The 17,255-nt window shown below is 39.8% G+C and overlaps 1 protein-coding gene across 1 annotated transcript; it reads right to left on the bottom strand.

The window, feature by feature from the left end:
• Window positions 1-15,758: 15,758 nt before the first annotated feature.
• LOC142168984 (uncharacterized) lies at window positions 15,759-17,043 on the bottom strand. The gene is made up of 3 exons (XM_075230172.1): window positions 16,701-17,043; window positions 16,347-16,514; window positions 15,759-15,895 (listed from the first exon to the last, which is right to left on the bottom strand). The coding sequence occupies exons 1-3, from the start codon at window positions 17,041-17,043 to the stop codon at window positions 15,759-15,761; spliced, it is 648 nt and encodes a 215-aa protein (XP_075086273.1).
• Window positions 17,044-17,255: the final 212 nt, after the last annotated feature.

Here is a 17,255-nt window from a genome sequence, read left to right as displayed (position 1 = left end):
TATATATCCTGCAAAAATAACCAAGTAAGACAATATGCCTATCCTAATCGCGAATCTGTTCTCCGATGCTCGGATTCAAGAGATTAATCTATTCAATCTTATATACAATATATAGTTTCCACTTTTGAGTTCAACTATAAATTCATAGATATTATTGTACTGTTAGCTACACAGTAAAATAATAGAGCACAAGATTGAATAATCAAATCAATATGATAAAATCAAGTAATATCGTCTACCATCAAACAACAATATTCAATAAAAACCCATAACCCTAGAACAAAAAGGGTTGTAGCCACTTATGTTCATGACAACAATCAAAATATTATTTTGAATCATAAAAGCTACAAATACGAGATCAAGGATGGAAGAATCAATGAAATCCATGCTCCGTTAGTGTTCCTAAGCCCTTTCTGCCTTCAAAATATGTCCAACCCTTCCTTAAACATGTTTAGGAAGTATTTAAAGGCTAGGGTCGAAGTCTCCAAGTCACAATATTAGCGGGAAACAAATTATTTTCGGACTGGTGGGTTCAAGGTGCTTCACTTTGCGAGGCCAGGTCTTGAGCGCGTGTCACGCCCCGAACCATGGCCTGGGCGTAACACGACACTCAGTGCCTGACTGCATATGACCAAGTAAACCAACTAGATTGCTGGATCAAAATGTGGTATAATTGTAAGCTATATATAAATATACAACATGATGATCTACTAAAGAATCTGACTAAAATATCATAAATGCGGAAAGTACTGAAAAGTCTGCAAGTGTAAAATGAGTAGCTGACAAGGCTAACACATAAAATCTTGCTAACATTTGACTGACTGCACTATAGTCTACGAAGCCTCTAAAAATACTGAAATGCTAGTTGTTATTGGGACAAGGTCCCCGACATACCTTACTAACTAAAATACTATAAAGACTGAAAAAAGGGATAATGCCCCGAAAGACTGGGGCTCACCAATAGCTGATACGAGATGTCCTAGCAAGCAGAATCGTCAACCCGTAAATCATAACATGTATCACGAGATGCAGTCCCCGGGCAAAAAGGGACGTCGGTATATTTGAATTACACTGGTATGTAAAACAATTGAAAGAAAGAACTGTAAATACTGAAACTAAAACTGAACTGATAACTGATAATTGATAAATGAACTAAACATAGGAAGTAAGGATATGAATACTCCCTATTCTAAATGATGAACCACCTGTTTATCTAAATAAATAAACTACGGCCTCAGTCCCAATATATATGTGCACAAGCTACGGCTTCGGGCCCAAGTATACGTATACATAACTATGGCCTCAGGCCCAAAGATGCATAAAGCATAAACTACGGCCTCAACCCCAAATATGCATAAAGCATAAACTATAGCCTCATGCCCATGAAAGGGTTTTGCGACCGCATAATTGATCGCACAATTCCATCCAAACTTGCCCAGTTTCCTGCTTTACTCTGCAACCATTCAGCGGCCCGCAGAGTGATTCTACAGCCGCATAGTGGGTAGCAAAAATGTCTTCTTCTGCCAAATATTTTTCTTTACTCTCCAGCGCCTTGTTCGACCCAACATGTCCGCACCGCGACTTGCAAGCTCGCCGCAAAGAATTTCTACCATCACCAAACATATTAGCCTACCTTGCCACAACAGAACCTCGGGTTTTAGGTGAAATTTTATGGGGCCTTACAAATTAGGTGTTGGAGAATTGAAATTAACTTAGAATCATCATTAGAACTTACATTGGATGATAGAGGGACCTTAGGGAAGTTAGGTTATTGAGAGCTTCCCTTTCTAGAGTAGGTTTTCGTGTTTGGGGTGTAGGGGACGAGGTAGGACTTTTAAATAAGTGAACAGGTCCAAAAATTGAGGAGGAAAGAAAAGTAGCTCGGATAAACATCGTCGGCGCGCGGCATCATCAGGGGCGCCAAAATAACTGTGCAAGGCGCCATCAGAGGCGCCAAAACTACAATGCCTTGCATTGTCAGGGGTTCTAAGGTTAATGCCCTAGCTGTGAATTTTCATGGCCTTGCACTGTCGAAGGCTATAAGATGGACCTCCCACAAAATTAGTCGATTCTATCGAATTTTATGTACCTCACTCTCAGTCTTGATTCCAAAATAATTTTTTCCACCCATATTCATCCCGATAGGACTTCACATGTTAAAAGGTCATATTAATACTCATTTAATGCCTCCATATCTAATTTAGATTTACGGAGTGTTACATTTTCTCCCCCTTGGGATCATTCGTCCTCAAATGATTGTCCTGATTGTAACTATGACAAACTCTTGACCTTAAAAAAGACTGATGGAAACATGTGAACGCTAAAATATCATGAACACGTCATACTAAACTGAATGAATACACGATTACTGAACTGTTGAGATACTGAACTAAATGGGTACTAAAATGAATGGCTACTAAACTAAATGGCTACTAAACTGACTGAATACTGAAAGACATGGAGATTATAATATACGGTCTGAATGAGAAGGTTAGTTACCTTTTACATTTTCCGCTTGCTCTTCAAAGAGATGGGGATATCTAGACTTCATGTCCTCTTCAGCTTCCCACGTAGCCTCTTCAACCTTTTTATTCATCCAATGCACTTTCACTGAAGCAATTTCCTTAGTTTAGAGCTTGCGAATTTGACGATCAAGGATAGCCACTGGAATTTCTTCGTAAGTTAGAATATCCTTAACCCCTATAATCTCTGTAGGAACCACAAGAGAATGGTCTCCCATGAATTTATTCAACACAGACACATGAAACACTAGGTGTACAACAGCTAATTCTTGTGGCAATTCTAACTCATAAGCCACTTGCCCGATCCTTCATAGGATTCTATATGGCCCAATATAGCGGGGACTAAGCTTCCCCTTCTTCCCAAATCATATAACGCCTTTCAGAGGCGAAACATTCAGAAACACCCAATAATCAACTTGAAACTTTAAGTCTCTACGCCACACGTCCGAATAGGACTTTTGGCGACTATGAGCCATCTTCAAATGATCTTGAATTAACTTGACTTTCTCCATAGCCTAATAGACCAAATAGGGTCCTAACAAATTCGCTTCACCAACTTTGAATCAACCAATTGGTGATCTACACCTTCGCCCATACAGAGCTTCGTACGGTGCCATCTTGATACTAGAGTGATAGCTGTTATTATAAGCAAACTCAATGAGGGGTAGATGATCATCCCAATTACCTTTAAAAGCGATAACACACGCCCTCAACATATCCTCAAGAGTCTGAATGGTGCGCTCTGCCTGGCCATCTGTCTGAGGATGAAAAGTTGTGCAAAGGTTGACCCTTGTGCCCAATCCTTTCTGAAAGGATTTCCAAAAGTTTGTTGTGAACTCAGCACCATGATCTGAGATGATGGACAAAGGAGTCCCATGCAATCGAACAATTTCCTGGATATACAACTTGGCATAATCCTCTACTGCATCTGTAGTCTTCACTGGCAAGAAGTGAGCTGACTTGGCAAGTCGGTCTATAATCACCCAAATCAAATCATGCTTCCGAAACAAGCGAGGTAAGCCTATTATGAAGTCCATGTTTATCATCTCCCATTTCCAAACGGGAATTTCTATGCTTTGAGCCAAACCACTAGGCCTCTGGTGTTCGACTTTCACCTGCTGACAATTTGGACACTTAGCCACAAAATCTGCTACGTTCTGTTTCATGCCGTTGCACCAATAGATCGCCTTAAGATCATGATACATCTTTTTGGAACCTGGGTGAAAAGAATACCTGGAGTGGTGGGCTTCTGACATAATCCGCTCTCTAAGCCCATCTGTCTGGAACGCATAGTCTGCCTCTATATCTCAAAAGACCATCATCTCCCCCTTTCTCAAAATCTGTAGTCTTGTGTGTGTGAATTCCATTCCTTAGCAGCAATAAGCAGGGATCACTGAACTGCTTTTCCTTCACTTCGGCTACTAAGGAGGATTCAGCCCTGTTCTAAAGAACAACGCCACCATCTTCGGAGTCCAAAAGTCGTGGTGGACTTCCTTCGTCATAGTTCTCTTGTCTGCTTCAACATGAGCTAAGCTTCCCATAGAACTCCGACTGAGAGCATCGGCTATAACATTTGCTTTTCCGGGATGATAGAGGATATCAACATCATAATCCTTGAGCAATTTGAGCCACCTTCTCCGATGAAGATTCAATTCTCTTTGCTTGAAGATGTACTGCATACTCTTGTGATCTGTGAAAATATCAACATTCACTCCATACAAATAATGGCGCCAAATCTTTAGCGCAAATATCACCGCAGCTAACTCAAGATCATGAGTCAGATAATTCTTCCTATGAACCCTGCGTTGTCTTGATGCGTAGGCTATGACTTTGCCTTGCTGCATTAACATGCATCCAAGACCAACCCCTGAAGCATCACAATAAACAACGAACCCTTCTATTCCTTCCGGTAGTGTCAAGACTGGAGCTGAAGTCAACCTCTTCTTCAACTCCTCAAAACTTTTCATGTAAGCATCTGACCACTGAAACTTGACCTTGTTTTGAGTCAGTCTAGTCAAAGGGGATGAGATAGAGGAAAATCCCTCTATGAAACGCCTGTAATAGCCTGCTAGACCCAAGAAAATTCTTATATCAGATACTGAGGTGGGTCTAGGCCAATTCTTCACTGCCTCTATTTTCTGAAGATTCACCTTCACGCCTTCGCCTGAGATGACATGGCCCAAAAATGCTTTTGATTTCAACCAAAATTCACACTTAGAAAATTTTGCATATAACTTATGATCCCGTAGTGTCTGCAACACAATTCTTAGATGTTTTGCATGGTCCGTCTCGCTACGGGAATAAATCAAGATACCATCAATGAACACAATAACAAACAAATAAAGATAAGTCTTGAAGACCATATTCATAAGGTCCATGAAAGTTCCTGGTGCATTCGTTAAACCAAACGACATTACCAAAAATTCAAAATGCCCTTAATGAGTCCTGAAAGATGTTTTAGGAACATCACCTTCCTTAACTTTCAACTGATAGTACCTCGATCTAAGGTCAATCGTGGAATAACACCGGGCAGCCTAAAGTTGATCAAATTATAATCATCTATTCTAGGAAGAGGGTACTTGTTCTTGATGGTGACTTTATTCAACTTATGATAGTCGATGCACATGCGCAAAGACACATCCTTCTTTCAGATAAACAAGACCGGTACGCCCTAAGGTGAGACACTTGGCCTTATAAATCCCTTATCTAGAAGATCTTTCAACTGGACTTTTAGCTCTTTCAATTCTTTTGGAGCCATTCTATAAGATGGAATAGCTGTCGGCTTAGTGTCGGGGAATAGATCAATACCAATGTCAATCTCTCTATTGGGAGGGACTCCGGGAAATTCTTCAGGAAACACTTCTGGGAACTCGTTTACAATTGGTACTCGCTGGAGAGTGGGAATCTGAGCATTTGCATCCCTAACTCAAACCAGGTGATAGATATACCCTTTAGAGATCATCTTTCTGGTTTTAAGATAGAAAATAAACCTACCCCTAGGTGCTACTGAATCACCCTTCCATTCTAAGACTGGTTCACTAGGAAATTCGAAACTTACTATTTTGGTTCTACAACCCACTGTGGCATAATAGGACTCTAACCAATCCATGCCCATGATTACATCGAAGTCTACCATCTCCAATTCTACTAAGTCTTCTACAATAAGGCGATGATACACTTTAACTTGACACCCCCTATAGATATGTCAAGCTATAACTAATTCTCCAACTAGAGTGGACACTTCAAAGGGTTCACACAACTTTTTTGGTTCTATCTCGAATTTCTTAGCAATATATGAGGTTAAAAAAGATAGGGTGGATCCCGGATTCATAAGAGTGTAAACATCAAAGGTCAGTACTGTTAGCATACCTATGACAACATCTCCATGAGCCTTTGTATCCTGATGGCCTGCCAACACATACAAGCGGTTCCGACCACCGCCTGCATTACCGGACTTTGCTGTACCATGCCCTTGTTGGGCCTGAGAGTTATGAGGGGCTACTGAATTAGTGGACTGAGCTACATTGCCTCCATTTTTCTACTTTGCTGATGGACAATCCCTCAAGAAGTGGCCCTGTTGAACACGCCCCTAGGTGCTTCTTACCACACGTGTTGCAAGTAGGGTACTGAAGGCCTCTATAGCACACACTAGTATATGACTGTGAGCTCGCTGCTCTAAAATTCTGACATTTCTTATTATACTTGGACCTTTGAACTAGTGCACTAGCTAAAGATGGAGCACGTCCTAATTTTGGTTTCATGAAGAACTAACGATTACCACCTCCTTGAGATCACCCAGTGCTGAAATTTCCTGCAGACTTAGCTCTCTTGCAGAATTCCCTGTCCTTCTCTCTCTGTAGCTGCTCTTCTTCCTTCAGCCTGTCTTCGTTCCCTTCAACAAAGGCAATCATCTTAGTAATGGTCATGTCATTGTTCTGAGCAGCTATATTAGCATCAGCAAACAAGTCATCTGAAAGCCCCAACACAAACCACCTAACTCTGGCCCTCATATCACGCACCATTTTCGGAGCATACTTGGCCAGAGAGACGAACTTGAGGTAGTACTCATTTACACTCATCCAATTATGTTTGAGTCTCTCAAACTCTAAATCCTTAGCTTCGAAGACCATAATGGGTAGAAAATGCTCAAGAAACGCATCTGCAAACTCCTTCCAAGTCGTAGGAGCCGCATTCTCTCCTCGGGACTCTTCCCATGTTTCATAACAAGTGTTAGCAATATCCTTCAGCTGGTATGCAGCAAGATCTTCTATCTCAGTGTCTGTAGCATGAATCACTCGATATAACTTCTGAACATCATCAATGATGTTTTGCAGATCCTCATCCTTTTGGACTCTGTTGAGGAATTCCCTGGACCTGGAACTACCCGTCTCATCAACAACACTTGTTCCCTACCTTTGAGCCTCAGTAGCAATAATTTGTGTGAGCAACTGGATAGCTCCCCTAACATCCATGTCTGAAGCATTGGGCACTGAGCCCGATGCAACTCCCTGGGCCGGAGTGACCTCCTCCTGAGCACCATTAACCGTATCCCCCTGGGTAGTAGCTGAGGCCCTCGTGGTGTATTTTCTTTTTGCAGGCATTTTATGAAATACGTAATTCAGACGAGTTAGAAGGATTCCTGAAAGCATAGCTCTAACTGCACGATCTAAAGTATGAAATAAATAAAACAATACAAAATGTCTTGGTGGTCAACTGTTTACACGTGTGGCGTGTACACACACATAAAAGTGACCCCACTGGACACGACTTCATAGAATCCCTAGGACTCTTGAACCTAAGCTTTGATACCAAGCTTTGTCATGCCCCGAACCATGTCTTAGGTGTAACACGGCACTCGGTGCCTAACTGCATGTGACTGAGCGAGCCAACTTGATTGCTGGATCAACATGTGGTATAACTGTAAGCTAGATATAAATATGCAACATGGTGATCTACTAAAGAGTCTAACTGATATATCATAAATGCGGAAATTACTGAAAAGTTTGCAAGTGTAAACGAGTAGCCGACAAGGCTAACACATAGAAGCCTGCTAACATCTGACTGACTGGACTATAGTCTACGAAGCCTATAATAATACTGAAATGCTAGTTGTTTACCAGGACAAGGTTCCCAGCATACCTTACTAACTGAAATACTATAAAGACTGAAAAAAGGGATAATGCCCAGAAAGACTAGGGCTCACCAATAGCTGATATGAGATGTCCTAGCAAGCAGAATCGTCAACCTGTAAATCATTACCTGCATCGCGAGATGCAGGCCCCGGGCAAAAAGTTACGTCAGTATAGTTGAATTGCACTGGTATGTAAAACAACTTAAAGAAAGAACTGTAAATACTGAAACTGAAACTGAACTGATAACTGAAATATACATAGGAAGTAATGATATGAATACTCCCTCTTCTGAATGATGAACCACCTATTTATTTGAATAAATAAACTACGGCCTCAGGCCCAATATATATGTGCACAAGCTACAACCTCGGGCCCAAGTATACGTATACATAACTATGGCCTTAGGCCCAACGATGTATAAAGCATAAACTATGGCCTCAGGCCCAAAAATGCATAAAGTATAAACTATGGCCTCAGGCCCAAATACAAGTATTCAACATTCAGGATTTTAGAATCAGGAACTGAGAATTTTACTACAATACATTATATTGAAATATTGAACCATACTGAGTTACATGATACTGGAATGCTGAATAGAACTAGACTAAGATATGCATTCATAATAAATTGATTTGTCATAACTGAAACTCATAGGATATTGAATGATTATGAAATTATGCCATCTAGAGAATCTAAGTTCTATGACTATTCAAGGTTAATTACTTTCTGAGGAAACTTGTAATAGTCATAATGAATGGGACGTAGGGAGAATCATAAAAACATTCCCAAACGTAAAGAGAGTTAGCCTCACATACCTTAACTCTAGCCCTTTTTAAGATTATCACGACGTTCGTCATCTCTTTCACAATAATATATGGCAATATATATCAAGAGGGATCAATATTAGCGCTAAGGCTCATGTTTTGGTAACTTATGAATTTTATCAAACATATTTTGGGGGGTAAAGCCTCACAGCCCTCATTAATAGTGTTTTTTTCACCCAATTCTCTCTCTACTAGCATAGTTCATTTGATTCCCTTTATCAAACCTATCTACTATTCTCCCAAAAACTCATCAATTCATAGTTATAAATGATTAGGGAGTAGAAGCATTACCCTTTTGAAGTTCAAACCTCTTGGATTCGAGTTCTAGTGTTTCTTTTCTAAACAATTGTGTTTCGATCGAATATCTAATGATTGGAAGGATTTACCCATGTTAATAAGGTGTTGGAGAATTGAAATTAACTTAAAATCATCGTTAGAATTTACCTTGGATAATGGAGGGACCTTGGGGAAGTTAGGTTCTTGAGAGCTTCCCTTTCTAGAGTAGGTTTTTGTGTTTGGAGTATGGGGGGCGAGGTAGGGATTTTAAATATGTGAACATGTCCCAAAATTGTGGAGGAAATAAAAGTAGCTCGGATAAACATCTTTGGCGCTAGGCATCATCAGGGGCACCAAAATAACAATGCAAGGCGCCATCAGAGGTGCCAAAAGTACAGTGCCTTGCATTGTTAGGGGCGCTAAGGTTAATGCCCTGGACAGTGCCTTGCACTGTCTATGTCCATGAGTTTTCATGGCCTTGTACTATGTGAATTTTCATGGCCTTGCACTGTCTAAGGCTAGAAGAAGAACCTCCTATAAACTTAGTCAATTCTATCGAATTTTATGCACCTCACTCTCTATCTTGATTCCAAAACAATTGTTTCCACCCATACTCATCCCGATAGGACTTCACATGTTAAAAGGTCACATTAATACTCATTTAATGCCTCCACAACTAATTTAGATTTATGGAGTGTTACAGCGCACCTGGGACCTCGTGATGTGAGGCCTAGCACGAGCTCTTCCTCGCTAGGAGATAGGCGACGCCTGGTCTGCCGTGAGGCTCCAAGCCTAGTTCCGATTTTCATCTTCTCGTGCTCGTTTATTGTGGCTTCAACATCCCTTTATGAAACCTTCATTCTGTTTTACATTCCAATGACCTTATACATAAAAACAACTTAATTAAGCTCAAATGTCACATAATTTATCATTCAACACCAAAATATCTTTGTGCAATCATCATTTCTTTTCACATTCCAATGATCCTACACATAAACACAACTTAATAAAGCTCAAACATCGCACATTATATCGTTAAGAACCAAAATATAAGGTAAGTAATGTACTAAAAATAAAGAATTATAGCCAAACATTACCAAACCACCCGGTCTCTGATGCTCATACTTAAACTGATGACAATTCAAACACCATGAAACATGTCCAACAATGTACTTCTTCCTCCTCCGTCACAAATATTGCTACTTCAGATCACAATATATCCCATTTCTTTGAGTCCCACTCGGCTTGCCTTCAAGTTAACACTTCTCCTTACCAGTACTCTATGATCCTTAACCAAGGCTCATCACAAGAGATCCTAGCATGAAACCACATCGTCTTAATTCCCATAAACCATTGTATTCCTTGTTAAGCACCCAATAGCACTGCAACCGAAATGCCCACTCTTAAGAGACCTTATATAAATATAAAGTTGTTTCTTTAACCCCTCTGATATTGAAATATAGATTCACTAATGATATAGAAGTATCGCAAGTCTAAGCACCCTCCAATGCAAATCTCACTAATGATATAGAAGTTTCCCAATTGAAATATAGTTCATGAACTCATTAGAATCTTCTTGAGAGTCATTCACTCTACTCTGATCTCCAATGTATCGCCCAAACCAGCTGAACAACATGTGCCCCATTAACACACAAAATTCCCAAAGAAGCGACTCCACTTTTAAGCAACCGAGTGAAACCCTTATTTTGAATGGAGTCTGTGAAGCTCCAGACGGAACATCATGTCTGGACTCCTCATGCTCATCTCACTCAGGGGGTACTCTGCTAGTACCCTGGCAAGCAACGACTTTGCCCTTCTGGGAAGCTGTGGAGTCTCTTCGGCGGCATCACTACATATAAAACATTTTGTTAGAAGGGTGAATTCTTATAACATAGCTCTATCGCACGATCTAGAGAAGAAGGAAGAACAACCATCCTATAATGTTGTGTAGCCTCCTATTCATAAGCATTGCGCGAGAAACTCCTAAAAAGGCTCTACTAAACACGGCTTGTAGACACCCTAGAGAACTGCTCTGATACCATGTTTGTCACGACCCAGCTTAGGGCAGCGACGGATAGCTGTCACTAAGTGTCGATCATCACTAAACCTACTGATAATCTACTAATCATGAATATAAACTAATAAACTGAACAAGCATAATCATAGCTGCTAAGAACTGTACAATATGGAAAGCCAACAAGGCTAACACAAGCTAACATATAAAGTTATACTAACTGCACAAGTGCATATCTACAGGACTCTAGGAGTGCTGAACTGAACAAGTACTGGACGGAACAGGGCCCCGCTATACCCAAACTAGCTGACTGTACACATACCAAAGGATAAATAACTCTAGGAGTAAACTGAGTGACTCCAATAGCTGGTGGATGGTCTACTAATGTGACTCAAGCACTAATCTATATGTACTTGCGCAGCACGAAATGCAGCGCCCCGAAAGTGACATCGGTGCGATATGTACAAAGTATGTAGGGTGGAAAGCATATGTCAAGCATACTAAAGTATGACTGTAAGCTGGAAATCTGAATATAAGCTAAAAGCTAAACAAGATTCTTAACTAGCAACAGATTTGGAACTGAACCGAAGTTTAAGATGAAGTTATGCTGAAACTGAACTACTATCTAAACTGGTACCTATCTGGCGTTATGGGATATATCCCTCCAATTACGTAATTGTATATATAAACTAGCCTCATCTATAGCCATGCAATGCAAATTATAGGTATATATGTGTATATAACATGATTGACTGTCGTTATGGGCTATATCAACCCAGCAGGTAAATATATAATCAACGGGCCCGGCTAGTGTTATAAGCTATCTTCCCCCAGCATATAATCAATAGGCCTCGCTAGTGTTATGGGCTATATCCCCCCATCATAATCAATGTAAGCATGTATGAGGCATGACACATGTGGAAACGTCATAGGGACTCAAGAGATCATGAAGGAAACCATAAACGGAATCACAAACATAATCGGACGCTCGTCGTCCATAAGTTGGGCGGAGGAGCCTATCCCCATTTTAGGGAGAAACTAAGTATGTAAATGAGATACTAAGGCTAATTAAATCATTATTATCTCTCTAAAATAAATTTAGAACCAAGGAACTCAAAATTTGTCCAACTCTTCGAATTTCCAAAAATTTTGGCAGAGTTAACCCTAAAACTGGATGATCCCCAAAAAAGAAACGGCAAGCACCACAATATAAATGAGAATGGATACCCGGACAACATTATAAAATCAAACTAAATGATATCAAGTTATATACCATAGTGTCAAACGATCGACAAAATGAAATTATGAATGTAATGTCGGCTCATAGTGGCTAACTTGTGACATGAAAGTGTAAATATGATTTAGAAATAATCTAAGCATCAACACATGATACATAAGCTTATATAATCATAAATGAAGATATTAGGATAATTTTGGGGCTAGGTATACATAAAAACATCAAAGGAACGAAACAAACGGAAGTCCGGATGACATAGGCCAAATGGGCGATTCACCCTTTTTGTTTTTGTTGCATTTTGAAGTTCTGACCTAAACTAGTTTCTTGCATACATCACATATGGAATTGAATTCAATACAAATCTACAATACATGCTGAAATTTTCCTTGAACAAATCTTAAAAGATCAAGAAGAAAGGCTAGAACATAGCTAAACAAAATCATGCTGAAAACGAAACAAAAACCCTACACACCTCTTGTATTTTTTCTTCCAAAACTTGCTCCATTTGATCCAAACCCTTCATTATGCTTGATGTTTTGCTTCTTGATTTTGTGTTGCGGATGATGGACTTGCTTCAAAACCCTAAGCAACTTCTTGGAGAGTTATGGAAGCTCTTCTTGTGCGTGATTTTTCTGGAAAATGAGGAAAAAGAAGACTAATATTTCTATTTATAGTAAGGTTGAAAAGTCAACCACTTGTGTGCTTCACTGGCCCTTCTTCCAACGCTCATATAACCTTATCCGGATGTCGCATGAACAAACGGTCAAGAGAGTTGGAAAATACATTACAAGACCTTCGATTTGGTATATATTTCACCAAAATACCTCATATAACACATGAAAATAATTGCTCAAAAAGCTTCGTTATAAGGCAAATTCTTAGTCGGCTTTTCCCCAAATTAAATCCGATTTTTCCCAAACTTTATATTCTATATCTAAACATCATATATAGTAATATTATGACTTTAAAATCATTTAAATCATGCTTATCAAGTCATTTACATAATATACGAGATGATAGAAGTACGAGGTGTAACATATGGAAACCGAGTCAAAACATAATAATTCTAACAATACATTACACTGTTCTAATCAAACACAATAATTAAATGATAGAAGAAGACGACAGGGAAATCAGGGTGCAGCTCTACCTCAGGTCTCCGCAACAACAACATCAATCTTCTAAAGCTTAGCTAGGTCTAACTCCCGAATTTGCACAATTAAGTATAGAATGTAGTATGAGTACAACCGACCCCATATAATCAGTAAGTATCATGACTAACCTCTGTGAGGTAGTGGCGAATGATACTCACTAGTCAAACCTATACAGTTATGAATACATATGTACAAAGCAATAGTATTGAAAGATAGGGGTAGAGTATAGTTAAGGCCAACAGTAGAGAAGATATGCATGTATAACAAGTCAAGGCACATAGCTCAACATATAGAGAAGTTATGTATTTTGTTGCAATCCACCAAGTAACAACATATAGAGAAGATATGTAAAAATCCAAAACACTGATTAGTTTCCATAATCCGTGTGTACTCCATCAAGGGAGAAACATGAGAGGGTGATCCTAGGGGCATTGATCCTTATCTACACACTGCACGAATAACTTACGTGCCATAATCATTGCCACCGCACGGACAACTCATATGATGCACAGACAACTCTTGTGCCAATAATCATAACAATCGCACGGACAACTCACGTGCTGCATGGACAACTAATGTGCCATAATATAATCACCGTACTGACAACTCACTTGCTTCCAAACTAGTCCATATAAAAGACAACATATACAAAAATACACGTACACAAATACGGATATCAAATCACGTACTCCTAGACTATGGCAAATGGCATGTTAAAGTGTATGCATGTGCGTAGTGTATAACTACGGCTCATATCAGGCGGATACGCCAAACAATAACAAGTATCATGCTCCAACAGAGAATCAAGTCCCACACATGTCTCTACCATAATTCAAGAAGTTCATGTAGTCATACAAATGATCAAAATAAGGCATAATAGAAGCCTAAGTCTAATTCGATCCAAATCATACATAGCACCCACATATACGCTCGTCACCTCATATATACGTCCCTTTTCACACATTCCAATTAGTAAGATAAAGTCAAATCCTAAAGGGTATTCCCTCACGACAAGATTAGGTAAGATACTTACCTCAAACATGCCAAATCAATACTCCAAGAACACTTTTTCCTTGAAAATTACCTCCAACCGGCTCGAATCTAGCAAATAACAGCTCAATAATGTCAAACAAAGTCATAGGAATCAATTCCAAACAATAAAGCTTCAATTTTATTGAATTCCCAAAAAGGCAAAAAAATGTCAACCCGGGTTCACACGGTCAGAACTCGAGTCAAGCGGTAGATCTAGACTACCCATAATTCCACGCGTCTAAATATGTGATTAGATTTCAAAACCAAATCCAAATTGACCCTCAAAACTTCAAATCCTCACTCTCTTAAGTTGTAGGAAAAACCCCAATTCTTCCTCAAAATTCCATGGTTTAGTTGTTATTAACCTATGTAATCTAACATAAACAATAAGCAGAAATCACTTACCCCAAAGTCTTGTTTGAAAATCTCCATGCAAAATCGCCCTTCTCCACGTCTAGGATTCCAAATATTGAAGAAATGGCTAAAATCCCAAAATTCAACACTTAAATGCACTGCCCAGGGCTACTCTTTGCGAACGTGCCTCGCATCCGCGAAACACAAAAGCTTCTTCCCAGAAAAAGACCATTCGCGTTCGATGAATATCCATCGTGAACACATTGACCAAGCCTGCCCCACTACGCGATTGTGACAAGGACTTTGCAAACACGAAGGCCAATACTCGAGCGCCCAGCTCTCAAACACGAACGCGACCCTCCTAACGTGAACGCAGAGAACAAAACCTGCCTAGCACCAAATTCTTCATTGCAAACGCCAGGCTCCTCTCGCGAATGCGATGAACACCAAACACCAGCAGAATCAACCAACTCCTAACTTGTTGCGGGTGATACGAAACTCACCCGAGCCACCGAGGACCCCGTCAAATCATACCAAAAGGTCCATAAATACTACCCAAACCTATTAAAAGCCTCCAAACACAGACGATAACATCACATCAATGAATCAAATAACCAACCAAAAGTTTAACGTCTCTTAAGTTCAATGACTTCTAAACTTCCAACTAAGCATTTGATTCTAGCCTAACCAATCTGAATCCGATATCATCAAAGTCAACTCACTGTCAAAATTAGGAACTCTGCTAACCTTCAAATTGCCAACTTTCGACAAATAGAGCTAAAACATCCTAGGAACCCTTAAATCCAAATCTGAACATATGTCTAAGTCAAAGATCACCATACGAACCTACTAGAACCATCAAATCACCAACCCGAGCTCGTTTACACAAAAGTCAAAACTTGGTCAACTCTTACAACTTAAGCTTCCAACAATGGAACTAACTGTTCCAATTACTCTCAAACTTTCCCAAAACCAACCCAACTATCCTCGCAAATCATCAAATATCAAATACACATATGGGAACATCAAATATTAAAATGGGACTCAAATACATAAAACCACCGGTTGGGACGTTGCATTCTTCCCTTTCTTAACTAAACATCCATCCTCGAATGGGTTTACAATCATAGCTCGAATGCCAAAAAATATGAGGATATCTGCTCCACATATCATGATCGATCTTCCAAGTCGCTTCCTTGATTGGTTGACCTATCTACTGAATTTTTAGTGATGCAATATCTTTCGATATCAGCTTCTGAACATGCCTATCCAAAATGGCCATCGGCTCCTCTTCATAAGCAAAATTCTCATCCAACTGCACCGAGCTAAAATCCGACACATGTGACTGATCTTCATGATACTTCCAAAGCATAGAAAGCCACATAATGAACCTTCCTATCATCATAACTCTTCTGCCTAGATTGCGCTTTATGAAGTGGCTGCTGAATTAACTTCACCTTTTCCAAAGTATCTTGAACCAAATATGTGCCCAATAATCTAGCCTCACCGGGCTCAAACCAACCAACTGGAGAACGACATAGCCTCCCATATAATGCCTCATATGGAGCCCTCTGAATGCCAGATTGGTAGCTGTTGTTGTAAGAAAACTCCTTTAAGGGTAGAAACTAATCCCACTAGCCTTCGATATCAATGACACTGGATCTAAACATATCCTCCTAGATCTGAATAGTCTGCTCAAACTGCCCATCCGTCTGAGGATGAAATGTAGTACTCAACTCTACCTGCATGCCCAACTCACGCTGAACAAATCTCAAAAAATGCGAAGTGAATTGAGTGTTACGATCTGAGATGATAGAAACAGGTACACCATTAACAATATCCCTATTGTAGATCTTAGCTAACTTCTCTGAAGTGTATGAAGTCATAACTGGAATGGAATATGTCAGCTTGGTCAATCGATCAAAGGTAACCCAAATGGCATCAAACTTCCTCAAAGTATGTGGCAATCCTAGCACAAAGTCCATAGTAATGTGCTCCCACTTTTACTCAACCTTCAGAAGAAAATCACCTGGTTACTGATGCTCATACTTGACCTGTTAACTATTCAAACACCGTAAAAAATGCCCAACAATGTCCTTCTTCATCCTTTTGTACCAATAATGTTGTTTCAAATCACGATACATCTTTGTAGCACCAGGATGAATAAAATACCATGAACTGTGAGCCACCTCACGAATCAACTCTCTTAAGACATCAACATTAGGAACACAAACTCGACCTTGAAGTCTTAATACACCATCAGCACCAATAGACACCTCCTTAGCACCACCTCGTTGCACCGTGTCCTTAAGGACAAATAAATAGGGATTATCATATTGGCAAGCCTTAATGCGCTCAAACAAGGATGACTGTGAAACAACACAAGCAAGGACTCTACTAGGCTCAGAAATATCAAATCTCACCAATCTATTGGCCAATGCCTGAACATCCTTAGCTGAAGACCTCACCAGAGCCGAAATAAATGCCAAACTCCCCATACTCTCCACCTTTCTACTCAAGGCATCTGCTACCACATTAGCCTTCCCTAGAGGATACAAGATAGTGATATCATAATCCATTAAAAACTCCAACCACCTTCGCTGCCTCAAATTCAAATCCTTTTGCTTGAACAAATGCTGAAGACTCTGATGATCAGTATAAACCTCATAACACACGCCAAATAAATAATGCCTCCAAATCTTGAGCGTAT

Source organism: Nicotiana tabacum, chromosome 14 (assembly GCF_000715075.1).
Source record: "Nicotiana tabacum cultivar K326 chromosome 14, ASM71507v2, whole genome shotgun sequence".
Taxonomy (NCBI): Eukaryota; Viridiplantae; Streptophyta; class Magnoliopsida; order Solanales; family Solanaceae; genus Nicotiana; species Nicotiana tabacum.
The sequence above is the reverse complement of the archived record's forward strand: the minus strand, read 5'-3'. Positions and strand labels throughout refer to the sequence as shown.

Coding starts and splice junctions, on each gene's coding strand:
- LOC142168984 (XM_075230172.1), bottom strand. CDS start 17,043: ATGGGGAGTTTGGCATTTATTTCGGCTCTGGTGAGGTCTTCAGCTAAG. Junction 16,515..16,700: donor ATGGTATTTTATTCATCCTG/GTGCTACAAAGA, acceptor ACTTTGTGCTAG/GATTGCCACATACTTTGAGG. Junction 15,896..16,346: donor TGTTTCTATCATCTCAGATC/GTAACACTCAAT, acceptor AGTATCATGAAG/ATCAGTCACATGTGTCGGAT.